Here is a 26085-nt window from a genome sequence, read left to right on the forward strand (position 1 = left end):
CGGAAAGAAACACCGAAACACAATTTATTTCAAAGGTTGAGCATATCGGCGTGGGCGAATGCAGCAGCATGTCCAAAACATTACAACCTGAGAAGGAGGAGTTCCCACGACTTTCCTCTTCATCGTTCACCTCTTTGACTTTTTTTTTTTCCAACCCTCTTCCCCTTGTTATTAACATCGCATATTAAACATGTCCGACTCTTCATCAAGACCAAAAGGAAATGCTGTTTCGGGTGAGTTTTTTTTTATGTGCATTTCACCTCTTCCCTTGTCACTCTCTCGGACCACTCTTGTCGCTCATTCCTCTCTTCGCTTTCTGAACACATACCTTCAACAAACGTTTCAGGAGCCAGGTTATTCATGCGCGTCTGCTATCACTGCCACACACTCGAGGAAGTAAGGCCCCAGCCATCTCTTTGAATGGAATTTCAAATCATAAAAAAAAAAGCGACAGATTAAAAGGAATTTCATGTGCTGATACCATCGCCATCACTTTTTTTTTTTTTTTTTTTCTTTCAACACGTAGCACGGTATCAACAAGTATGGACCAAGGTTACATGGCGTCTTTGGGCGTAAGGCTGGCCAGGCAAACGGATTCATATTCTCGGAGGCACACGCGCGTAGTGGCATTATTTGGACTGAAAAGACTCTCTTTGAATATTTGGAGGATCCCAAGGTAACGATGAAAAGACTGAATTTGAATGGTGTGCAAAAGGCTCAAATGGGGTGTTTTTTTTTTTTTTTGAACGGACATTTGGATGAGACCATGTAAGCGAAGTGCGTTTCAACACATCCACAAAATAATTGGGGACGCCCGCGTCGGACGCATTTGTAAGCGAATGGGGCCCCCCTTTTTTTTTGTGCTGGCAGAAACAAACCGGTATTATTAAATATCTTTTCATTGACATGACTGATCCGATCCGTGTTCTAACTATTGAACTATTTCCACGGTGGAATAGAAATATATTCCAGGAACCAAGAAGCCATTCCATGGCCTCAAAGGAGCCCAAGAACGCAGCGATATCATTGCATACCTCAAGGAGGCTTCCTGAATGCGGCTCCCCTTACCCCTTACACACATATATACGGGCTGGCCATGTAATGTCTATATCAATAAAAAAGGACCCCTTGACTTATGGGGTCTAAAGCGCCAGGACCATCCGATTGCTAACTAGGGGGGTTTTTTAGGCTCGCCTCCGGAGATGCAATTTTGTACCGTTGTTGTTAGCTTCCGCGCGCCGTGAACTGGATTTTGACGGTGGGCGATAGTCTGCTGCTCTTTCTTGTAACCCTCCAGTCGCCACCACCGGCCCAGTTTGCATATTTTACAATGAAAGCCGGAGACGTCGTTCATAAATGGTGTGTTAGCGCTCTTATCTTCATTAGCGTTCACAGACCGTGAATATCTTATAATGGGATTCATTGGGTAATTAATCTCTTCAAGGACCTGCTGCGCCCAGAGCCGTACCGTCGAGGCTATAAGTCGTTTACCTTTGGCATACTGCACAGCAATGTCCTATCATCCGTTCGTTTTAGAGGTTCTGGCGTCTTTTTATTTTTTATTTTAATGGCGTGCTTTATCTAGAACAGCGTCAACACGGTCGAACCCAATCTGGACGGTATTTTCGGCCGCAAGTCTGACCAGGCTGCCGGATACTCCTCCCCGGAGGCCAACAAGGACAAGGACGTTACTTGGACCGAGCAGGGGCCCTCTATGATTATCTTGAGCACTCCAAAGGATGCTTCCGAAAAATCAAAAAAAAAAAAAAAAAAAAAAAAAAGATTATTCCTATGTGATGCACAATCGGTTGCAACACCTGGGATTGGATGTTTTCTGCTGTAGAAATACATATTTCTTGGGGGCCAATGGCGACCTTCAATACTCTCAAGAAACCCGTGAAGGCAACGACGCCATTGTTCATTGCTTACCTCCGGGAGTCTTGCTTCTTCAGCATATCCTCGTCAATCATCCCAAAATAAAGGATGCAGCTCTGAATGGATGTATCCCGCACGTGATGCAAAACCAATCCTGCCCTGGGGGGATCTGGCGTCAAAAAAAAAAACTTGCCCTGCCGCAGTATGTCATTGAAGTATTTAAGCTTGTTCAGTGTTCGCATCCCTGTTCATTCAAAACTTCAAAACTTCAAAACCTCAAAACCTCAAAACTTTTTTTTTTGATCATTCGAAAGCCAATGACAACGACAACCGTGATCTCGACGGAACAACAGGTCTGTCAGGGAGTGAACTGCGACAAGGCAGCGACGCTTCAATGCCCGACGTGCTTGAAGCTCCAGTTCCCGAACTCGTTCTTTTGTTCGCAGGGATGTTTTAAAGACAATTGGGTAAGAGGCGCGCGCCCTGAACAAAAAAAAAAAAAAAGTACTCCGAGGATAGGGTGTGGGGTAGGATGGAATGCCATGTGAGAATCTGGATCCTGAGCTGACAGCTGAGGGAACGGGGGCCGTTGGTGTTCTTTGTGTTGATAGGCAACTCATAAGGCGATCCATAAGATTGCGGCACTTGTCAATGGTCCTCCTGCAGGTACAACTTCCTTAATTGCTTGTTTGTTCATTTACTTGTTGTTCAACTGTCTGCTGTTGATCAATATGAAAGGGGGTTTGGTTATTGAGAAACACATCAACAACTCACCTCGCAAGGCTTCACACATCACGTCGTCGCCCTTGCTTTTTAAATCCGATACAAATTTCTAGAGGAAGGGGGTTCTGATCCCTGGCCTGGCTTCAAGTTCACGGGCTCGATTCGACCCCACTATCCATTGTCACCTCGTCGACTTGTCCCAGATCATATCGCTAGACCCGATTACGCCGAGACGGGCGTGCCCCTGTCCGAGTACAGCGTCCAAAGATCCAATGCGATCGAGGCCCTCTCTCCTGAGGACATCGACAAGATGCGGGTGGTGTGCCAGCTGGCACGCGAGGTGCTCGATATCGGACTGGCGGCGATCAGGGTCGGGGTGACGACGGACGAGATTGATAGGATCGTGCATGAGGCGACCATCGAGCGTGGAGCGTATCCTTCGTCACTGAACTATAACGGGTTCAAGAAGTCGTGCTGCACATCTGTGAATGAGGTGATTTGTCATGGGGTCCCGGATCAACGGAAGTTGAAGGATGGGGATATTGTAAACCTGGATGTGTCGATCTATAAGGATGGGTTCCATGCTGATTTGGATGACACGGTGCCGGTGGGTAACGTTGATGAGACGGGGTTGAGGCTGATCAAGACGACAAGGGAGTGTCTTGACAAAGCCATTGCCATGGGTAAGTCGAGTATTGGGAGAAAGAGATACTTTTATTCCATGGCATTATCTTGCGATTGCTAACAAAAAAATAATAATAATCGTGTCCTGTTGCTGTCGCCCCATTTTTATAGTCAAGCCAGGCACACTCTACAGAGACATTGGAAATGTGATTGAGAAGCATGCGACGAGCCAGGGCTTTTCTGTGGTGAAGAGTTTTTTGGCGCATGGAGTCCATCGCCATTTCCACTGTACACCCAACTTCCCGCATTATGGGCGTAATAAGGCCGTGGGGGTGATGAAGGAGGGCCACGTCTTTACCATCGAGCCGATGATCAACGAGGGCACCTGGAAGGACGTGATGTGGCCGGACGATTGGACGGCTGTGACACAGGACGGGAAGCGATCTGCGCAGTTTGAGGAGACCATGGTGGTGACCAAGACGGGTGTCGAGATCCTGACAGCGCGTAGAGGTTAAGTCAGTCTAGAAGGGCGAGTCTAGTCTCAAACCCGATCTCTCTAGGCTCAATGTCGACGTGAAACAATAAACAGTTGACGTGGTGCTGGTCTTAGTGCAGCAGTGGCAGCACCCATACCGAGCGTCTCTTTTTGTACCCAACGGACCCTTGAAGTGGCCATATCCAGGTGCGCGTGTGCTTCGTAGATGGGATACGAATGCGTCGCGTAACTCTCTCACGCGAGGTCACATCAACAAAAATAAAATAAACAGTGCTGCTCACTCTAGCGAAAAAGAGAAGAGAGACGAGAGGCTAGAATAACAACCTCGGAGGGCACCCATCGAGATCACCCTCCAAGGCTGCCATCACTCTCCCTGCTCCTTCTTCATTCCTCGCTCTTCATTCAACTATCTGATCCTGCGTACCTCATTTGCTTGGATCGCTCTTTCTCGCCGACAATATCCTATTAGCTAAAAAGAAGTATACCCAACCCGGCTGACTTCCCGTCTGCCTGCTCCATCAACTTATCGTCTAAAAGGATGCCTGTGCCGACCGTTCAGGCCCAGCATCCCTCCGAACAAGAATCCCACTCTGCATCGGCATTCGAATCTCACTCACATCTCTCACTGGACCCTGCTGACTCGGCTGCTCTTTCAGCGGTCATCGCCCGTCAGTTGGCCAATCTAAGCGACATCGCCAAACAAACCACTGGCCACCAAAGCAGCATCCCACTTAGCGGCGTCAGCAGCATAGACATGACCATGAAGACTGATCGCAAGGCTCACACCCATACTGCCTCTGCTGCCTCCATCGCAACCAACGCCAAAAATTCCACTTCGACCCCAATTGGTAATAAAAACAACCAAACCAGCAACAATAGCAGCAACAATAGCAGCAATATCACTCGGAAACGCAAGGCCACTAATGCTGCCGAACGGCGTGCATCCACAACTGACCCAACAGCCTTGGCGGAGAATCCTCATACGACTATCTCCGAGAAGAAAAAGCGGGCATTGATTGATGAGCACAAAGACGACCATGGGGACCAGGAGGAGGAACAGCGCGTTGTTGAGGTCTCAAGCAATAAGAGGAAGAAACGCGTGGTAGTAACAACTCCACGTTCACACTCGCGCCAATCTCATGCGCCTACGGAACCACTAGCTGCAGTTCAGCCAGTAGAGACGGCGGAGGTTGATGCCGACGTCGAAGTCGATGTCGATGGCATGGACACGGATGAGGCACCGCTGCAGTCGAACGCCGAGTCAACGGAAGCCACTGCTGCTGCCAAACACGCTGGTTCGCGAAAGAGCGGGAGTGCGTCTGCATCGAACTCGACACTCAAGAAGAGCTCTAAGGGTGCGAGTGAGAGTACGACCAAGAGTGCATCCCTCAGCAGCAAACGCGATAGCAATGCCAATGGTGACACGAAAGCATCACATCCTTCTACGACCCCCTCCGCTGCAATCTCGACAGAGGCAGCATCTAGCGAAACGAAGACGACAAAGTCAACAAAGTCCCGGAGCACACCCCAAGTTGCTTCCAGTGTTGCATCCCCACCTCCATCTGCCGCCGCCGCGTCCTCGCCCCCTTCCGATGCGGTTCACCAGAAACGCGTATTACCTTCGCGCGGTGGAATGCTACGCGACAAGACTGGTGTGCTCCCAATAGATGCCACGCTCTTCGGTATGTCACTATACTGATTTGCTTACGCTTATGCTCATGCTTATGCTGCTTCCCCCGCCTGGATCAAATGCGTTAAGTAGTCTTTGCCTAACAGTGTCGATTCTATTATCTTGTATATCTAGAACCTCCAATTGCTCCTGCAGGAGAATACATTCTCTATCTCGCCAACAAACAAGTCCTGCAAAGGGCCACGGTTGATCCTAACAGAGTCCCACCAGCAGCCTACTGTGGAGGAGCAGATGATTCAGAAGACTTTCAACCTCTAACAGCACCACTGTCATCCTCATCAACGACCGCATCAAGCTCTCTATCAAAGCTAGCAATACCCCAATTAGCGCCTCCGCCGTTTATTCCCACTCATATTGAGGTGCCCATTTTCAGACCCTGCAGTATCAGCCAGTTTTTGCAGGAAGAAAAGAAGCGCAGGATGCAGTTGTTGTCCAAAGCGCTCGCCAAGGCTGAGGCCGAAGCAGCTGCCGAGGCACTTGCGCACGCCAACTCTCCGTCTTCTGCCACGGCGAGAGCCGTTTCGACACGTCAGAAGCACAAGGAAATTGTGAATAACCAACATGTCAGTGTCCAGACCGCAGTCCCCTCTTGGTCCTCACACTCGCATGGCAGGAAAGCAACGACAACTAATACGACCCTGGGCAAGATTGAAGGTATTGACGGCGGCGCTGGACCGGAGGAGAATTTATCGGACGAGGTGTACGAGAAGCGGCATAGGAAGCAGGAAATGGCAGAGAAGAAGGTAAAGAATCGAGAGAAAGAGAAGTTGCGGCATGCGATGTATCAACAGCAGCTGGTGGTTGAGAAGCTGAGGCATATTGAGATCAATCGCCTGATGCCCATCAGCGCGTTCCGATCGCTTCAGAAGACGGTTGAGCAAGAACAACAGCAGCAGCAGAGGGAGGCAGGGTCCAGCGCGGATGAGGCTACGCAGCAGCAACACCATGTACCGATCTCGTTGGCAGCGGCCAAGGTTATGCAGGATCAATATCATCGGCGGTTGCTGCGGGAGGCGGAAGAGAATTTGCGGAGGTATGAGCAGCTAGGACTCGGGGATACGACAAATACATTGTCGGCACCAAAGTATTCGCCGTTCAGTCGTACAAAGAACCGACTTGCCACCATGATTCTTCCAGCCCCTAAGACTGGCGAGTCGAGCACGGCTGTTGCAAAGACGACAGCGGCGGAAGTGAAGCAGGAGAAGAAGGAGAAAAGGACCGTCGGGGATGGACAGAGTCGAAAGAAGGTCAGGGTTCTCAAGGTGTCCACAGAGGAGCAGAAGGACGATGGCAGTGCTGTTGTTACTAATCATCCCAAGACCAAGGAAGTCTCCTCGGCAGCTGTGCCATCCACAAAGACGGTCGCAGCAGCGTCTTCGACATCCGCAAAACCAGCTTCGTCCAAGAAATTGTCTACGACTACGGCGAAACCAGAGGAGGCTCCTACGCCACCGAAACCAATTACGACGTTCATCAAGCCTGGATCGGTACTTGCGTCCGGTGCACGCAAGAGCTCAAGGGTTGCATTGGCGTTTGGAGAGAAAGTGCCGATACTGGAGCGGATGGACTTTGATCTGCCAATGGAGGGGTTCGGGGACATGTTGCTGGAGCGGGCAAAGAGTAGTGCGATTCTGACGATGGAACTCCAGAGAAGAGGCCTGCTGGGGGGCATTGACAAGGAGACTACAGACCAAGGCGATGCAGTGAAAGATAAGGCAAGGAAAACAACAGAGGCATCGTCTGTTGCGACACTTCCGAACGCGCCGTTGTCTTCGGCATTGACCTCGGCCTCATCTCTGCCATCAAAGTCGTCTTCATGAACACCTGTGTACTAATACAAAACATATGAAAAGATGCATCTACCAGAGAGCGCTTTATTTGGGACCTACTGAGGCTTGCTTGGGGGGAGGGGGGGGGGGGGAGAGGGAGTGTATATGTGTATGCAGTGGTATATGAAGGTATATGGACGAAGATTGTCTAGCTGAAGAATTGCTTGTAGAGAGGGTTGTTAGTCTCCTCGACCCAGTGGTAGTTTAGGCGTGCGAGGTACTTTGCGAACTCTACGCTGTCTTTCTTGGGCACCTGAAGGCCTGCGAGAACCTTGCCCATATCTGAAGGCGGAACACGCACACGCACAAAAAAAAAAAAAAAAAAAAAAAGAGTAATGGTGAGTTGCGCTGCGTTGCGATGCGAATTCTGTGTGGCAATGAACGAAAACAGAGACTCCAGGTACCTACCTGAGCCGTGATTACGGTAGTGGAAGAGAGAAACGTTCCAGCCGGCACGTAGACCCTGCAAGAACTGCAGCAGTGCGCCAGGTCTCTCGGGGAACTCGAATCGGAACATACGCTCGTTCGGTACCTTGGAGCGACCTCCGATCATGAATCGGGCATGGCTCTTGGCCATCTCATCGTCACTGATGTCCCAAGCCTGCATGCCATGGTCACCAATGGTCTTCATGATTAAGGGCACTTCATTCTTGCGATCATTACACAGGAAGGACATGAAGATTTGTGCGTGCTTCTTGTTGGGCGTGAACCTGTAGGAGAATTCGGTGACCATCAGAGGATGGATATGCATGTACAGTTTGAGGAATGCACCCGGTTGTTCGGGGATGACCACGGAGAGAAGGGCCTCCTTTTGTTCGCCGAGCAGGGCACGCTCGGCAACGAAGCGGAGTCGTTCAAAGTTCATGTTGGCGCCAGATGTGATGACGATGCAGGTCTTGTGGGACAGGTTGTGTTCGCGCAGGTACTTCTTGCACCCTGCCGCAGCCAGTCCGCCCGCAGGCTCGACGATGGATCGCGTATCCTCAAAGATGTCCTTGATGGCCGCACAGATCTGCCGGAAATGAAAAGAAAAGAAAAAATAAGTTAATCTTAAACAGGATTTGTACCCGCCGCATTTCGCCCACCTTTGACATGTGTCATATGTGTCACCCAGCTAAGCAAATGCCGAGACCCCTTAGGCTATCCCTTTATCTCGACCATTCTCCTATCTCCCCTCCTTTTTCAATTTTTATCTTCATCTTCATCCTATCGGTTCTCTCTGATAATAGGTTTGTAAAGATGGAGGAGAAAGCAGGCATTGAAGGTGAAGCAGATATATGTTGTTACCTCGTCATTAGTCACCTCGACCATCTCGTCGACAAACTTCTGACAAAGCCGGAAGGGCTCCTCCCCCACGACCTTGACAGCCGCACCGTCTGCAAACAGTCCGACGTCGGCCAGTTCGACTCGTCGACCGGCTTGTAAACTCCGAGTCATGGCATTCGCATCGAAGGCCTCACACCCGACGATCTTGATATGCGGGGCAACTCGCTTCACATAGGCCGCAATACCCGCGATCAACCCCCCGCCTCCAACCGTACAAAAGATCATATCTATTTCTTCCATCTTATGCTGTCTCAGGATCTCGGCCCCAATGGTTCCCTGGCCCGCAATCACATAGGGATCATCGAACGGTGGGATGTTGGTGTAGTTGTGTAAACTCGCTAATCGCTCGCATTCGGACTTGGCCTCATCAAAGTTCTTGCCGTGGAGGATGACGGTCGATCCGAGTCGTTGAACGTTCTTGTACTTGATCTCCGGGGTCGGAGTTGGCATGACGATTATGGCCTTGAGACCCATAGTCTTGGCGGCGAGGGCTACACCCTGGGCATGATTCCCCGCCGAGCAGGCGATGACACCACGACGTTTTTCGTCTTCCGAGAGGTGGGCCATTTTGTTGTAGGCGCCTCGGATCTTGAAGGAGAACACATCCTGGAGATCTTCGCGTTTGAAGTAAATGTTGTTGTTGACACGGTTGGAGAGGTTGATGGCGTGAGTGAGTGGGGTTTGTTTGAGAATGTCGTAGCACCTTGATGTGAGGATCAGACGAAGGTAGTCGGGGTAGGGGCGGTCGAGGTAGTCGGTCGTGGTGGTGGAGGAAGCGGAGGAGAGAGCGGGAGAGGGGAGGGAGTGTGAGGATCCGGGGAAGGGTGGGGAGTGGGAGACAGAGCGGACGTAAGGAGGCGAGTAGGTTCTCCGAGAGGCACCAGGAGCCTGAGAAGGAGATGGGGATGGTGGTGGAGAAGGAGCGGAGGCGGCGTTGGTGGTGGCGGCAGTCGGTTTTGGAATATCTGGAGTGGAAGAGGTGGGTTCGGCGTAGGTGGGGACGCGAGGCTTTACCGATATAGGAGACATGGTTGGTTGTGTTCGAGCTGTGAGTTGTTTAGCTGTTGAAGAAAGAAGGCTTTAGATGGCCAAGAACGTGAAGCAGAAGGTGAGGGTGGAGACGATAGTGCGATCAAAGGACAAAGAAGAAGGAGGAGATGCAGCTGAGGAATGAGGAAGAGCAAGTGTTATGTGTTCCTTTTAGAAAGGAAAAAGGAGAGAAAAGGAGAGGATCAACGGATGGCAAGGCATAATATCTTAAATGCAATAAGCGCAATCGGCCCGATCATCATAGCATGAATCGGGCTGGTCGTCCGCAGTCACTGGTTGACTCAGTTGAGTAGGCGAACGGAGATGGCGGCGTGGATGCACCGACTGGCACAGCGGCGCTACAGTGCCAGTGCCACGTCTGCTGTCAATGTGTTTACCGATGTGGGTGCAAGAATGAGCGGCGCGTGGAGATGGTTTGATTAAAATGAAACAATGTGGAGGACATCAGAAGGATAACGATATGGTCAAATGGATATATTGCACAGATGGCGGCGCCGCTTGTTCAACGATAGTCTGTTTACGCGTCCAAATAGTAATCGAAAGCGTCTTGGCCGTATCGAATCGCATATTGGCCCAGGAGCGTCAAGGAAGAAATAAACGCGGCGGGCGCCGATCCGATTGTTGCACAGCCTTTCGCGTGTAGAAACGCGTCGCGTTTCATTTATTTATCTCCTTTGCAAGACATTAACAGTGCACTGCTGCAACGAGCAAGCTGAAGGTAACAGCACCGAGGCTCTGTCTTTTTTCTCTTTCTCTTTTCCTTTTTCTCTTGCTGCTGCAGCGTGAGACAAGCAGATATTTCTCGGAGTCTATGCTCTTTCTCGAAAACTCGCTTAGATGCGCATGTACTCCGTTTTTCGTTTTGTCCGTGTCGCCTTTGACGACTTTGCGGTAAGGATGATCGGCCGTAGATAAACGCGCTTTCTTTTTGTCCGCACTCGGGGAATATCCTCCTGCGATGGCTGCAGGATTTTTTTTCTTAAAACATTAACAGATCCTATCTATGCTGTTGAACAAATTTCATTGATGTTTCTTTTCTGGCCAAGACGCCTCCTCAAAAACGCGTTCCATGATAGAGACCACGACCCAACATAGTCCAGCCTAGGGGTCTAGCGTGTTGCACAAGACAAATGGCCTAATGGCGGGGACGAGGCCAGTCCTTTGTTTTTTGTTTTTGGACTGGGAACCCTCCTCTGCAGGCCTCAGCCCTCAGTGTGGGTGATGTCATCTTGCTTGCACGTACAAAGAGGTGGAACCCCGCACCCTTTTAGACTAGCGCCTCTTGGAGAGACAAGGAGAGAGGCAGGAGCGAAAACCTTCTTTCTGCTGATTTTCTACGTACACAAGGAATACAATGGAAGAATGGGGTGTTTATGTTCTGTCTCCTCCCCCCTCTGTTTTCCTTTTCCTTTTCTCCTTCACTCATCACCTTCCCCTCTTCCAAACAACTCTCATCACAATGGACAACAACCCCCGAGGTATATTGCGTGTGAAGTCCTTTTTGCTGTTATCTTCCTTGGCCATGCTCGCACGTCTTTATCAAATCCCACGCGAATCATCACAGCTCCATGCGCCCCCGTGTGTCTCTGGACGCGTCTGTCGGTCGAGATAGCCCACCGTCCGCACTAAATACGCGGGGGTGATGCCGTGGGAATTCATTGCGCAATGGCCCTGCTTGGATCCCTACCCCCCTTTTTGCCGTGCTGTTACGATCTGTCAGCATCAATGGATCAACGGGGTCGATATCATCGTGTCTTAGCGATTGCGAGGAAACTAAACCGAGTTTTTTCCGTTCTCTCTTAATTGTCCAGTTTACTTCGACATCACCATCAATGACGAGCCAGCGGGCGTATGTACCTGCTCTTTATTTCTCAGTGAATCGATGATGATACGAACGTGGAGCCCGTAAACTGATTCGCTTCCATGATTTTATATCTTTGCCTTCAATTGTATACAGCGCATCGTCATGAAGCTCCGCAAGGATGTTGTTCCCAAGACCGCTGAGAACTTCCGCGCTCTCTGCACCGGTGAGAAGGGATTCGGTTATGCCGGTTCCTCCTTCCACCGCATCATCCCCGAGTTCATGATCCAGGGTGGTGACTTCACCCGCGGCAACGGTACCGGCGGCAAGTCCATCTACGGTGAGAAGTAAGTGCCTTCTGCCGCCTTGCATTTCAAGCCCTCTATGTCCTCAGATTCTATTTCGAATCGTGTACGAGTCCCAGATTCTTATGCGCTTTATTCTTGATCCTTTGCCGACATCATCTAGGTTCGCTGATGAGAACTTCACCCTGAAGCACACTGCCCCCTTTGTTCTCTCCATGGCCAATGCTGGCCCCAACACCAACGGCTCCCAGTTCTTCATTTGCACTGCCAAGACCTCGTGGTTGGATGGCAAGCACACCGTCTTCGGTGAAGTCGTTGAGGGCCAGGACATCGTTCGCCAGATTGAGAATCTCGGTTCCGCATCTGGTAGCCCCAAGGCCAAGGTTACCATCGCTGCCTCTGGCGAGCTCCAGCAGTAAATTTTGCTCTTTTTTTCGACAAAACAAAAGAAAAACGACAAATGAAGTTCGTGCCTCTCGCAACACAATTGTACAGTTTTTGTAACTTCAGGATTTCATATACAGAATAAAAAACCTTCTCTTGCTCTGGCAAAGGATACAAAAGCGGGCGAGAAGAAATGTGGATATCAAACCCCTTGGATTCAAAAACAATTGGTGTTAGGAATATGATCGACTTTTGCTTTACTTGGTGCCCGCTGCTGGCGACCGAGGAGTCAGGTAAGCTATATATATAACATACTCGGTAACTCTTGGCCTGCTCGTGAGAAGATGGAGTGGACTTCTGTGCATTCTGGCTGCAGTGGTGTTGTACATGTACAGTATCTGTCTACCAGAAATCACCCAAATCAAGTAAAAAAGTGACTGGTTAGAATTCAGAATGGGTTGGGTGTTCATGCACGTTATTTTTTGTATGTTGAACTTACAAATTTTGAAAGAGGGTTCCGGCCCCCTATGATTATGTTGATGGCATGAACTTGGCAGGCCGGCACTGGTTCTGGATTTGCGACAGACACACGGTGGCAATGTTCTCAGAGCCGACAATATCGCGATCAAAGTACATTTGACAGCTTCGGCAGTACTTTGACCGCCTCTTGTCGGACTCTAAGAACGCCATACACTTGTCACGAGGGCACCGAGCACTGGTGTAGTACTCGTGCACCCCGACCACAGTGTGTCCCATAGCCTTTGCCTATCAGCAGCATCAAGGAACAAATAAACAGATGAGAAAAAGTTGCAGTGCGGATGAGAGATGGTATGCCACCCTTTTCTTTTTTTTTTTCCTTCTTCTTACCTTGCCGACAAATTTCTTCTCGAGTGCACTATGCTTGCTTGGCAGGCCAGTTTGCGAATCAAAAGAGCCCAATCCTATTGCAAACACCACTTTTACACCATCCTGCGAGCTCAGCGGCTGGCCAACAAAGTCCTTGCTGACGGCGAGGTCAAGCAAGCCCGCAACTGCGTAGTCATACGTTGCCTGTTGAGCCTGTTGAAGATCCCAGCGCTTCCTTAGCATCCACTGACTGTTGTAAAAGTTAAAAGGCGGACTCTCGTGGCGGTCGCGGCGGTGCCGTCCGTGCCAGGCGCCTCCAGATACGCCAGATATTCCTCGATCTTCTCTACGGTAAATGAGGGCAGTCTTGCCTCAAGAACATCAATGCGTGCCGCGGCCTTCTGCTTTTCTAGGAGACGCTTGAAGAGCATGTAAGGCCTGTAGAGGAATGCCCTGCGGATTCGTAAAGACTCTCTTCTCGTAGGTAAGGCGGGGTCGATTCTTGTCGCTGTCATTGTGTAAACCTCACCCGGGTCAATGCCGATGACCACAGTATCGTCTGGTGGACAAGTGCTAGGAGAGTTGAAGCGCACCTCCACGTTTTCTAGGATCTTTGAACTTCGTTTCCAGTTGATGGTGTTGCGTGTGACATCGATCGTATCTGCGCCTGACGTTGGATCAGATGGAGCTTCTGAGCTGGATGAGGACGAAGCAGTCGCAGTAGGGTCTGTGGGTGGCAGTTGGTGTATCGACAACCTCTGCCGCTTTGAACTTTCTGGTGTCGAAGACGGGAGCGTGATGCGTTTCTTCTTGGCGGGTCCCGCCGTAGCTGCGACCGGATCTGTACCAGATTCGTCCCCTCCACTTTCAAGAAACGCGTCGTCGAGGTCATAGTCACCGTCAACATCGCGGAACAGAGTCACATCCTCGTCGCCGTCGCCATCGTCGTCGTCGTGTTCTTCTTCATCGTCGTCATCGCCCCTGATGCTTTGGCGGGGTGCTCGGCGTCGCGTTGTCGTTGTATCATGCGCAAGAAGATGCAACACCAGTCCGTTCGTGCAGATGATGCCCCGAAGCTTGAACTTGTGTGGTGCTGTCTATCACTCTGAAGCGAAACCTTCCTGTAATACCCGTCAAAGCGCGTCGCCGGGTCCAGTCTGTATAGCAGCTTCTCGATGAGAATCCCTTTCTTGCCGACGACCTTGGCTTCCGCAGCGTTGGATGTTGTATCGCTCAGCATTCGGACTATAATCGGCCGTGTCGTATTGCTTGTATAGAATAAATGGACAAGGTCCGCCTCTGACAAGAACACGAAGCCAGCTGCAAACTTTGCCTTGACAAAGTCTGCAAACATGCGCTTCTCGGTATTCTTTTCGAAGAAGTAGTCGATCGGATTGACAGCTTCGGGGCGCTCTTCGTTCTCGGAAAACTATTAAAGAAAGTTGAAGAGCTAATGGTCAACACTAGTGCTCCGAAAAGCAAGGAACACAACGGATACATCTTGCACACTCTTTAATATACCTTTGCGCCATAGTAATGGACTCGCACTGCATTGTAGACTGCCGCAACAGCAAGCCTCGAGACCGTCGAAGGGAACATCTCTGGTTCTCGTTGGCGAAAGGGGACAAAGCCGGTGAGCGTCGTGTACGCATCAAAGACACGTCGGGCATGGGTGGCTGTTGATTGTGGTTGTGATTGTGCCTGTGCCTGTACTTGCGGTTGCGGGACGCCAGGAACCAATGGCGTATTTCGAGTGCTCATCCTGCGCGCAGGGGCAACCAATACTCGAACAGCCTGAGAGCCTCGTCCTTCTTGACCACTGCACAAGAGTGTGTTGAGTACAAAGTAGAAGGCCTTGCTGTCGAGAATGTCTGAAATATCCTCCTTCCGCTGTGTCACATCTGTCGCTGTGTCCTTGGAGCGAACAAGCCGCGCGATATCCAGTGCAATAGCCTCGTATATATGCATCTGGATCGCGTTAAGGATCGCAACCGTTGAACGTAGCCTGTCTGAAAGGAGCTTGCTTTCTGCAACCGAGATCTGATCCATTCGCTTTATGTTGGCCTGGATACTCCCCACAGTGAGTGCCTTGGTTATATGCAGCTTACGAAGGTGGCGGTCCGCTGCAATTGCAGAAGTGGGTCGTGGGTTCGATGGGTCGGCAGTGCCCCCTTCTCCCTCTTTTTCTTGTTCTTCTTCTTCACGATCGCCTTCCGAGACTTGACGAGGGGCTTTGCTTTTGGCTGTGGGCGATCGTGAGGTACGGCAGTCGAGAAGTCAATCGATTGTCGGTAGGATCGATTTCTTGTCTGAAAAGATCGGCCGGAACTGGTTCCGCTTTGAGTTCCTCGCAACGTAGAAGGGAACCGCGCTAGTAAATATACGCATACATCGCCATGCAAAGGGTGTTAGAGAACTTGATACCTGTACAACGCGTGCGTGAATGAAGTGGTTTCGCACTTAAATTACCTTCTACTCGCATGCTGATATGCAGCGACGGCAAATCGCTGCAGCTTGAGGTGCCGGAACTGCGGTGCTGCACTGTTGAAATCAAAGCCGAGCATGTCCTCACCGGCGGCCTCATCTCCTGGTTGCAGTTGGAGCACTTTCTCCTCGAGATCCAAAAAGATGTCTTCCGATGGCTTGAATCGGCTCTGGTCGATAACCTCATGGGTTTTGATGGCTGCCATGAATCTGTAAGCATCGAGCATATGGCTAATATCGGGCGACTGGGGTAGGGCGCGGATGATCTCCAGGTTGCGAACTATTCCAAGGCTGGGAATGTTCTCAGTATAGTCGTTCTTGGACACGATGCCCAGCAGCGTCACATAGTCTGCGCTGGGAACGTGAAGTGCATTGGTAACACTCTCCTTGGTATACAATGCATAGGCCAGGCCGTGGAAGATCGGCCGCAAAACCTTGGTGACCGACGGATATATCAACAGATCGGAATCTGCTGACACCACGAAGCTACCGGCTGCCATGGTCAGTGTGCATGCAATGCAGGTGTCGGCCTCGGTCTTGCAAGTGCAGACAGAAAACCCCTTTTCTCGTAAGGCATCCCGGAGTGTCTGCTTGGCTGCTGCATCAAATCTGTATACATCGCGGAGGCCCTTCTTGATCTTCGTTATCACGCTCTTCGAGGTCCATTGGCCGTTCGACGACTTCGTGCTCATGACTTTCAAGTCCGCCTGTAACTTCTTGAGGTCCGCTGTCAGTCTGTTCTTTCGCCTGATGTGCTCGTTCCGCTTCTGTTGAGATGGGGCGCCATCGATGTGAATCGTACATTGCGCAGGAGTAAAGTCCTTCGCCAAACGCGCTGCCATCGTGAGACTGACAGCTCGGACCTTGCTTGGATCGTAATCATCCGTGATCTGGCGAACGAGGGATCCATAAAACGCGCCGAAGAGGTCAACCTTAACAGCTTGGTTCTGGTAATCTTGAGGATCCGCGGCAACTGGATCCAAACCGCGCTTCTTCAGAGTAACAAAAGGCTTTGATAAAGAGCCATCACACTGATAAATGCTAGTCGCTTGACACGAAGCACGATCAGTGATATACGAGTAGTTTTGCCACGGCTTGACACAGATGTCCACCCACATCCCCATCATCGCTGTTTCCAACGTACGCAGGTAGGTGCAAATCTAGATAGGTCGCTAGGGATGCAATGGAGGATAGGGAAATCAGTCAAGTAGCGCGGTCAACCTTCAAAGGACTAAAGCCTATGAGAACTTTTGATATTAAATTACGGGGAAGAGCACCGCTCCCAGAATAAAAGAATAAACGGTCTGTTCCTGAACCAGAGTCTTCTTCACATATATATCTTGTATGCATTCGTCTAGATTGTCCGGATAACACCGCATCATCGACAGGTACTGACTGCCGTCGTCAGCAACCCACGCAACGAGATACAATCAACAGAGAATGCCAAGCCTGATCATTCGCCACCTTTGCACTATCAATTGCAACGTTTCCCCGATTTCCGATCGTCTCATTATTGAGCATCCGTCATCGGCTTACCCTCGTGAAACGGTATTATAAAGGTACAATGGAGGCCTAATCAGCGAACATTGCCATACAACGACTCCTGAGGGGTGGACTTCATTGTCACGACTTCTCACTTCATCGGACATCATATATGTGAATACCTTGTAACTACCCCCAGTCATTCTCAATGGAACATAGTCCTAGCTCGAACCATTTAGCCAAACAACTCCCTATATTTATTTCCTTCTATCTCTGTCTAGTCTATTTTACCTTTGTGTCAATTCATTCCGATCTAAAGGAAGACCCTGCACCGCGAACCAGTAAATGACCGAAGCACGCCCTCGCCGAAGTCCTAATCGCGCGGTGTCTCCTGTTGTAAATAGAACTAATAGTAGAAGTTACAAAGCTCGTTGTTAGACCCCCTATACAGCAGGATGAGTACCAAGCATTCCGGCGCTGTACATATACAGCCACCTAACAATTATAATTGGGCAACTTTAATTTTTCTAGCCATGAGCAAATAAATGCAACACGACTTTCTTCTCCAAGCACAGTCGACAGCAACTTGAGTAACCACCATGCCGACACAGTTATCCATGGAAAAAAAAGGTATTATCGTTGAAATGAGTCTAGCGGGAATGAGCCATGCGGAAATTGCAACGAAACGCAACACACCCAGGTCCACGGTTACCAATATTATTCACATCTACCATCTAAGAGGCACCACTGCACACGCCCCAGGTTCTGGACTGCCAAGAGCGCTCAGTGAGAGAGACATTAGGAGCATGATACGCAATACCAAGCGTGAAAGACGTGTCACTCTACGGGATATCACCAACATGGTACCCCATGAGGTGAGCGAATACACCGCTCGGAGAGCGCTCCATTCAGCTGACATTTTCAGCCGGGTAGCCGCAAAGAAACCTTATCTCAGCGACGTTTACAAGGATAGTCGACTCACATTTATGCGGAGGTACAGCAAATGGACAACAGAGCAATGGTCGAAGGTAGTATGGACTGATGAGTCAATATTCGAGGTTGGAGAGAATTTTCGCCAGATTCGAGTTTGGCGAACAGCGGAGGAAAAGTACGATGGCGATTGCCTCGCACCTACTTTCAAGAGTGGTAGGACCTCCCTCATGGTCTGGGGCGCATTTACAGCTACTGAGAAGTCCAGGCTGGTTGTTTTTGAGCGAGGACGTCGCGACGGACAGTGCTTCGTGGAGGATGTGTATGAGGGTGAATTGCTCAGGTTTATGACGGAGGTAAAGGATGGAATCCTCATGGAGGATGGAATCCTCATGGAGGATGGAATCCTCATGGAGGATGGAATCCTCATGGAGGATGGAATCCTCATGGAGGATGGTGCCCCAGTGCGCAGCAACGCGCTATCAAAGAATTGGCGCCAAGCACACGGCTTTCGCAAGATAGAGGACTGGCTAGCCAACTCCTTAGATTTGAGCCCCATCGAGCATGTCTGGTCCCTCCTTGGTACTTCTCTCACTCGACGACAAAGACAACCCTGGGACATTGCAACCCTGGTGAGAGCTCTAGTGGAGGAGTGGGATGCTTTACCACAAGAACAGCTGGCAAAGCTGATCGACACGATGCCCCAGAAACTGGAATTCGTGAAAAAGTACAGCGGCGGTAATAGCAGATATTGAACGAGCTGCAGCCCTCTCCTTCAGCATACATCACTCTGATATTCACCAAGGATGTTTCCATAACTCTTGAGGTGTGTTGTATATAGGTAATTTAAAATTATGATTGGCCAATTACTTTTGTTCGGTGACTGTACGTCACGTATAAGGCAGTCACTTTGGCATGGTATACGGCGGTGGTGCTTCCTCTGCCTTGACATCGCCACCGCGCCTTTCTTCTTCAACAACGATCAATCATCGCTCTTACCCACGACTCCACCTTCAATTGTGAATCACATTCCTGTCGAGGAAATCGAGCAAAAAACCCCAAGGGCGCATAGAGATACAACGAAATAGTGCCCGTACACTAGAGGACACCTGGACGCTTGGACCATCGGCGCTTTTTGCCTGCAATTCCACGTGTACGCGACCACCATGCTGGATCCTTTACAGTTGCCGCAGCAATCCCAAAGAGAAGAATGTTTGTATACTAACCATTGGCGCTTCAACTAGTCCAGTAGGATTAGGATTGTGCATTCTTGCTTCGTTGTGGATTTTAACAGCTATAACCCAAACACGCCATCAGGTAAGTCTGTCAGACTAAGCAATGGCTAAGCAATGGTTCTATGCTCTGGGAACATGACGCATATCTAACCATTATGACACATCTTTTCAAAATCCAGCTTGAGGAAACCGGTCTTTGTCGAAAATGGCAAGCAAACCAAAGGCGGCTTCCTCCAAGCTCAACAGCTTCTTCAAGTTTCGCATGCCGTACAAGGAGACATCACTACACGACACATTACGTCTAGATTCTGCCAATCCTTCAGACCCCATAGATGCGAACGAAATTGTGCAGCTGCTTTTGCCTGGAAATCACTCGCTGCAATCACGCCTCAGGACACTGGATGAGTTGAGCACCATCATCCAGAACTATCCATTTCAACACATCAGCGAGCTTTGGGTTGCGGTCTCGGATCTTTTGGAAGCTGGAGTCCCAAATAATGCACGGAAAGCTGCATGGAATTTTATGATTGCCTGTATCCGTGGGCAGTTTGAGGACCTCGGTATGCTCCGAGCCATCTTTTACCAAGCCATCAATGACCATGAGATCTGGGAGGACTTTGATGACAAGATCAAGGCTCTCAAGGAGTTGACTAAAGACGGTCGAGACGTTTACGGATTCGAAAAGAATATTGTACGACTTCTGGCGCATTGGGTTGAGTCGAACTTTGAGCAAGCTAAGGTCGCTCAGCACATGACCCAGCAGCGACTCGGCATGCAGAAATCCACGACTTCATTGGCAACCCTCAGCAGCACACCACAGCTCATTCTTCTTCAAAAGCCCATCCCGCATCTCGACGTCACCATGGCGCTCCTCATCAACGTTGTCCGGTTCAACTTTGTGTTTTTCGACGAAACAGAGATTGCAGGCCTCCTCGACCTCTTACATACAATATGCATCAACGCACCAGAGGATACACCACATGCGATTGGGTTCTTGGACATCATTGTGCGCTATGGCTACGTACCTGCGGAAGGCCTTGTAACGTTTTTGAAAATCCTCTGCTATACCACACTCTCGGATCTTTACAAGGACCAGGCATGGACAATCACCAGTAATCTCATGAAGAGCCACAGTGCACATAGCGCCATTCGACTGCTGTGCCTCAATTTGCGGTCCAAGAACGACTCGATAGCGCAGATGCGAGTTGTTCAGGGATCGATCAGGCTGTTGCAGCGTTCGGTGTGGAGCAGTACCCCGATCGAGACTCTGTCGGTTTCATACTCAACAATCCTGTGGTCTCTAAAGAGCGCCGTCGATTTCAAGTCCAAGGAGGTCGACCAGGATATTATCCGGAGTCTGAGCATCTTGTTAGAGGCACATTCGGCAGACTTGGGCGATCTCGAGTACGAAATCATCCTGGACATTCTAGAGCTCCTCTCACAGCATGTCGACGAGAAGCCAGCAGAGGAGAGCGCGTCAGTAAAGCCATTCATTTTTCGGCTGGGACCTAGTAATACTGTCGTCACCACAGGACAGCAACAGCAGCCCAACAATCCCCTCCGAGATGCATATGGTGACCTTTTATTCCATTTTATCCGCATCTACAACAACAAGCAAATGCCGGGAATAGTTGCTCGAGTAATGAACCTCCTGGCGTCGTTGCAGGACCACCTTCCAGAAGACACCATGTTGTTGCTACTTGAATATTATTACTCAGAGCACCAATTCTACCCATATACCCCCAACTGGTTGGAGAGACTGCGCGACCTCGTTCAAGTCTCGGTTATTCAAGATAAGCGGCCAAAGGTTCGGTCAAAGGCTCTTTCGATCGCCCTGGATGTGTACGTGTCATCACTGGATTTCTTTCACGACGAGATCGTCTCGACAGTGTTCATGGATGTGTTTGACCATCTCGACTCAGAAACGGACCAGGAGGTGGCGTCGCGAGTCTCGACATTGCTGATTGATGCTACGCAGATCGCCTCCGAGGAACTATTCTCAAAACTGCTGGACCGGATAGTTCTCTTGATCCGATGTACGTGTCACATTCCGAAACCTTCACCATCTGGATCGACTCTTCAGCCATCACTCGCCTCACGACTTGGCATGGCTTCATCACTCTCTACGTCGCTATCATCCAGTCATCACCTTAATCACCCGCCAAGTCCTCCGGTCGCGTGCCAGTCGTTGACAGCATCCATTGGAATCGTTGACCTGTTCCAGCATGCGTTGTATGACCCGAATGGCGCCTCAAGGGTCGATACGTTTTTTTGTCTGTTAGTTGGCCTTGCGGTCGACCAAAGTATTCATAGAGCAAGCAGGTTGATCCTACTCGACTTTTTGCTGTGTCTTCGCGTCGATTTGGACCACAGGATCTTTTGCTCGGAGGCGAGTACAGTCGAGAGCATTGCCGCTGCCACCGAGCAGCTACTCGCCGAGGAAGTAAAACAGGAGCGAGGCGACCGATCGGCAGTGAGCAACCTGAGAGGCAGTGGAACGATGCAGCACTCCACCTCTGTACGACAACATACAGAGCCATTCTCATTCTCATCCGCCGCCAACCCCACACGCAACTGGAAGCCGCTCATGCAAGGCAAGACCATAAAGGCGAGCCCCTATGTAATTTCATACCTGGAGATTGCTTCAACAACCGCCGAGTCTTCGAACGATGAGACGCTACCTGCGCCGTTGGTTGGATGCGCCAAAGTGATACTCAACATTCCTCTCTACATGACCGGCGTCTTGTCGATTCTGGAGCAGGAAAAGGACTTTGCGATCTACTCGTTCGTCATCCAGCGGCTTCCCTCTCAGCTCTTCAACAAGCATTTGTTTTGCAACAGCTCGGAGCAGGTCACAAGGCTTCACAATGTCCTGGTCGACATGACACTGAGGGACAAGATCCCTGACTCGCTCCGTAACCTGCCCCTCAGTGCCAAGCGACACAATATCTACATCCTTGCCTACAAAGTTCTCGTCATCCTGCTGTGCTACCACAGCAAGTTTAGCACCAAAGAGCTGCACGATTTGGTCCTTGCATTCATGTCCGGCCTTTCACGTCAAGCAATGTGTGCCAAGATTTGTATCCATGCGTTGGCTGTCTGCTGCTATGAACTGCCTCAGTCCATGACGAAATATCTCTCGGTAGCTGTTCTGAGGCTCTCACAGATCATGTCGACGGTGACTATCAGAGTGCACATTCTCGAGTTCCTATCAACTGTCGCGCGTCTACCGATGCTCTACTCGAACTTTGTCGAGAGCGATTACAAGCGTGTCTTTGGCATCGCTCTCAAATATGTCCAGTACACCCACACGGGCTCCAGCAACAACGCCCATCCGGCTCCTTCATCATCGATGCCATCCTCGGCAATATCATTTCCTAATTCCCCAGCTGTAGCATCCCAAGGACCTGCGACAGCTGCAGCACGAGCGCTTCCTCAGTACGTGCTTATCCTGGCTTATCAGGTCATCGATGTCTGGTTCATGCTTCAGCGATTGACGGAGCGCAGGAAATACGTGCCATACATTGTCCGGAACCTCCTTATGGCCAATGATCCCGGAAAGAAAGTGGACGAACAGACGGAGACCTGCATGGATATGCTAGCTCGATACTCGTATGCTAATTGCGAGCCGAAGCCAAAGCCATCGCTGATTCAACAGATCCTGATCGGACCTACGAGCAAGACTGGAAGAATGATCACAAAGACCTGGATTCAAGGAAACGCGTTCATCACCGTCCAAACAGCGCACAACGTCGGCTGGGCAGAGATTACAGTCCGCAGGGCGTCCGGCACGGCGTCGTTCCTACTTAAGATTGAGAATGAGATGTTTATGGACTCGTCAAACGAACTGGACTTTGCGTCACTGCCAGGACTATTAAGATTACAAGAGGACGCATTGGCTATCGATGCAGTGACCCAACAGTCGACAGGAACTTCTGGCGCCGGAGAGGACACAGCGACTGATAGCGAACATACGCCCGAGCCATCTCTGGAAGCTAAGAGCCGCCAGGAGGATGAAAATCATTTGTCAGCTGTATCGGGACTATCACAGAGATTGAGCGAAGCACGACCCTCCTGGCTCTCGCCAAGGAACACACCGCACCACACTCCACAACATACGCCTCTTCATACGCCCTTGCATACTCCTCGTGATTCTCCTCACCACACACCCAAAGCATCACCTCTGCCTTCCGGCGATAATACACCTTCGAGCTCACCTCCATTACGCTCATTCATGAACACTGCTACATCAAAGCTGGTCTTTGAGGGTGGCCACCAACGCGTGCAAACCGCTCCCACTGAGCATGTCGCCCTGTTCTCGACTTCCCTTCATCCGCTTCAGGAGTCTGGCGCGCCAGCACACAGCCAGGACGATGGTTCAGGTGACATAGACAGCAAGTTCACCTACTCTTTGTCTTCACAGGGAGATGGCGGCCCACTCTCAGGAGCGTTCTCTGCAAACGCCATAGCACCGTCCTCCACCACCGCCTCAAGTGTTATGAACAACCTTGGACGATCCAAGTCAACGTCCGATCACGCGGGTGGATCGCTCAAAGAGAATGTCAAGCATGCGGAACTGAGCCGTGGACCCGTAGGCGGTGCGCTAGAGCAGACAAAATCGTTGCTGTCTCATTCGATGGCGGGCAGCAAGCGGGACGACATACGCCGGTCCATTTCGCTGGCCTCGTCACGCAATAACAGTATCACTTCAGCAATGGGCCGTGCTCATCGGCTGGCGCTTGGTCATGATGACCATCGGCCGCCCATCTTGACAGAGAGCAGCAGTGGGTATTATGACCGCGAGAATAATACGGAATCTACGCGGCCGTTCTCCAAAGCTAAGATGGAGACGTTTGTAGATCCGAGCTTCTTGTTTATGCAGCTGACATCGTATCCCGATGTGATGGCGCGGGAGACCCCAATCTTGCTGGCGGACGACGATGCGACGAATAGAGCATTAGGTGTGCTGGATAGGACTCCTGTGGTGGATTTCCACAAGATCGGAGTCTTGTACGTTGGCAAAGGTCAGACAAAGGAGAGCGAGATCTTGGGAAACACACATGGTTCGTCCGAGTACACAAAGTTCCTCGCGGGATTGGGATCACTTGTCCGACTCAAAAATGCAAAGATCTACGCAGGAGGACTCGATTTAGAGATGGACTTCGATGGCGAGTACGCGTATTCACACCAGGACGAGATCACTCAAATGATCTTTCATGTGGCTACCATGATGCCCAACCAACCACACGACGTCAACTTTGATTTCAAGAAGCGGCATATCGGTAACGACTGGGTGACGATCGTGTTCAACGAGTCTGGAGCGGATTATGATTTTGGAACGATCTCAGGCCAGTTCAACTTTATGACGCTTGTTGTTACGCCGGTGTCGATGGCCTCGGTAACATTCACAGAAGCTGCGAGCAGAATCAGTCAGCAGCAGCATCAGCGATCTGGGACTGACAGCAACGAGTCATCCTCGGTCTCTACGAACAGGCCAGAAGACAATATCTCTGCTTTCACCTCCACAGCGCCTGTCGGGGCGATAGTATCAACAACAACAACTGGCGTTGTACAGTCTTTCAAGAATGTTTGGTTCAAGGTCGTGATGCTGCGTCGGCCGGATATGCCCGAGATTGGGCCGCTGGCGACACCGAAGATCATCAGCGCTTCTGAGCTGGCGCGGTTCACTCGACAGATGGCGCTGCATGCCAATATCTATGCACAGGTGTATTACCAGCATCTCCAGAACTCGGTTGAGTATGTCTCCAACTGGCAGGAGCGTCTGCGACAGATCAAACGAGTGAAGGAGAGACTTATGGCAAGCGGAGGTCCCAGCGGATCTGGGGCTGGAGGCGCGGGAGTAGGAGGTCATTTTGCGGGCGCTAATTCAGCGGCAGCGACGAGTGCCTCTGGTGCTGGAGGATCATCATCAGGAACCACTAGTGGGGCTGGTTTACGAAGCGGTGTTGGTGGATCGAATACAGGAGTACCAGGGTCGTCAAACAACAATGCATCTGTTGGAGGCAATAGCGGAAACCAAGGTGGAGGCAACAGTTCGAGCATTGGATTGGGACTCGGACTTGGACTGGGTCTCGGAGGATCGTCATCGTCGTCTTCGAATGCCGCAGGAACGAACAGTACTTCAGGCACAGCAGGCGGGGCTCAGCAGTCGAGCATCATGAGTCTTGAGTCAGTGGTTGATTTCACACGATATGCATGAAAACGCATCTTGTTTTGTTATATATCACTGAATCCATTTTTGCACATAATAACTGGGCCCCAATAAACTGGAGAAGTACTAGACCGGCCCGTTCGGTTTTCTTTTTTATTTTTTTGAGGGGAAGGGGGGAGGAAAGGGGTTCCCACCACGGTTCTGAATGACAAGCTGGGTCTGTAGAGGGCGGAGCGTCTGATTCATTTTCCGAAGGAAGAGGGTCCAGCATGCAACATGATGCGGAAATGATTTCGCCGGAGCTCATCCCCAGAGCCGCAACCTCCTGGAGGGTTTAGTCGAGAACCTCTGTCAGGAGATTCTTTGTCAAGGGACTGCGACGTGATCTCCGGGATCTGAGCCTTAATTTTGGGCGATTGCCAAAGTTGACGCATGTCGAAAAGCCGTTAGGTGTAGCTGGACCCCATCAGTTTTCACCAAATAAACTGCAGAATCTCCCGATGAAATCGAGCGTGTATGTCTTCTTTATTTCTTGGATAAGGAACACGTTGTTAGTCCTGACCATCTCACACAGGTGTGACATTGAAGGGGGGGGGTTGAATGAGGAAGGCGTGATAGCGTAGGAGACGAGTCAAGCTTGCTATCTGAGCAGAAATCACCCGATTTCTCATTGTCATTTTTCTTGCCGCTGTTAAATTAAAGCTGATGCTGCAGGGGTTTTCTTTTTCTGCCGCGTGGCCAACCATAAAACTATTCATTGATAAATGGACTCATGGACTAACGCGCCCAGAGTTCGGGAGGGGGGTTTTTTTTGTCTGGATTATCTAAGCGAG

General features: G+C 50.5%; 8 protein-coding genes across 8 annotated transcripts; 5 read left to right on the forward strand and 3 right to left on the reverse strand.

Annotated features, from left to right (window-relative positions):
* Nucleotides 1-342: 342 nt before the first annotated feature.
* BC939DRAFT_391881 (cytochrome c proximal) lies at nt 343-1052 on the forward strand (the record flags this gene model as incomplete). The annotated part of the gene is made up of 3 exons (XM_051551989.1): nt 343-396; nt 527-676; nt 960-1052. Coding segments are annotated over 3 exons (297 nt in total), but the record flags the coding sequence as incomplete, so codon positions are not given.
* Nucleotides 1053-2081: 1029 nt separating this feature from the next.
* BC939DRAFT_437247 (peptidase M24, structural domain-containing protein) lies at nt 2082-3880 on the forward strand. Its single transcript, XM_051553672.1, has 4 exons — nt 2082-2342; nt 2487-2541; nt 2712-3281; nt 3394-3880. The coding sequence occupies exons 1-4, from the start codon at nt 2193-2195 to the stop codon at nt 3735-3737; spliced, it is 1119 nt and encodes a 372-aa protein (XP_051416986.1). The 5' UTR covers nt 2082-2192; the 3' UTR covers nt 3738-3880.
* A 376-nt stretch (nt 3881-4256) lies between these two features.
* BC939DRAFT_498946 (uncharacterized protein) lies at nt 4257-7228 on the forward strand (the record flags this gene model as incomplete). The annotated part of the gene is made up of 2 exons (XM_051559881.1): nt 4257-5400; nt 5523-7228. The coding sequence occupies 2 exons, from the start codon at nt 4257-4259 to the stop codon at nt 7226-7228; spliced, it is 2850 nt and encodes a 949-aa protein (XP_051416987.1).
* Nucleotides 7229-7385: 157 nt separating this feature from the next.
* Nucleotides 7386-9592, reverse strand: BC939DRAFT_498947 (tryptophan synthase beta subunit-like PLP-dependent enzyme; the record flags this gene model as incomplete). Its single annotated transcript, XM_051559882.1, has 3 exons — nt 7386-7519; nt 7646-8249; nt 8525-9592. 3 exons carry the CDS (start codon nt 9590-9592, stop codon nt 7386-7388), a joined length of 1806 nt encoding a protein of 601 aa, XP_051416988.1.
* Nucleotides 9593-10952: 1360 nt separating this feature from the next.
* Nucleotides 10953-12310, forward strand: BC939DRAFT_437258 (cyclophilin-like domain-containing protein). The gene is made up of 4 exons (XM_051553673.1): nt 10953-11091; nt 11425-11462; nt 11571-11761; nt 11883-12310. Exons 1-4 carry the CDS (start codon nt 10968-10970, stop codon nt 12136-12138), a joined length of 609 nt encoding a protein of 202 aa, XP_051416989.1. The 5' UTR covers nt 10953-10967; the 3' UTR covers nt 12139-12310.
* Nucleotides 12311-12602: 292 nt separating this feature from the next.
* Nucleotides 12603-14671, reverse strand: BC939DRAFT_437260 (uncharacterized protein). Its single transcript, XM_051553674.1, is given in 6 exon segments — nt 12603-12818; nt 12831-12868; nt 12971-13195; nt 13225-14031; nt 14067-14378; nt 14471-14671. 6 exon segments carry the CDS (start codon nt 14546-14548, stop codon nt 12635-12637), a joined length of 1644 nt encoding a protein of 547 aa, XP_051416990.1. The 5' UTR covers nt 14549-14671; the 3' UTR covers nt 12603-12634.
* A 555-nt stretch (nt 14672-15226) lies between these two features.
* BC939DRAFT_498950 (uncharacterized protein) lies at nt 15227-16560 on the reverse strand (the record flags this gene model as incomplete). Its single annotated transcript, XM_051559883.1, has 2 exons — nt 15227-15320; nt 15419-16560. The coding sequence occupies 2 exons, from the start codon at nt 16558-16560 to the stop codon at nt 15227-15229; spliced, it is 1236 nt and encodes a 411-aa protein (XP_051416991.1).
* A 2245-nt stretch (nt 16561-18805) lies between these two features.
* Nucleotides 18806-25417, forward strand: BC939DRAFT_525071 (uncharacterized protein). The gene is made up of 3 exons (XM_051561295.1): nt 18806-18998; nt 19090-19162; nt 19260-25417. Exon 3 carries the CDS (start codon nt 19286-19288, stop codon nt 25298-25300), a length of 6015 nt encoding a protein of 2004 aa, XP_051416992.1. The 5' UTR covers nt 18806-18998; nt 19090-19162; nt 19260-19285; the 3' UTR covers nt 25301-25417.
* Nucleotides 25418-26085: the final 668 nt, after the last annotated feature.

The sequence above is a fragment of the Gamsiella multidivaricata genome, assembly GCF_025024155.1.
Source record: "Gamsiella multidivaricata strain RSA 2152 chromosome Unknown BC939scaffold_4, whole genome shotgun sequence".
In the NCBI taxonomy this organism is placed as follows: domain Eukaryota; kingdom Fungi; phylum Mortierellomycota; class Mortierellomycetes; order Mortierellales; family Mortierellaceae; genus Gamsiella; species Gamsiella multidivaricata.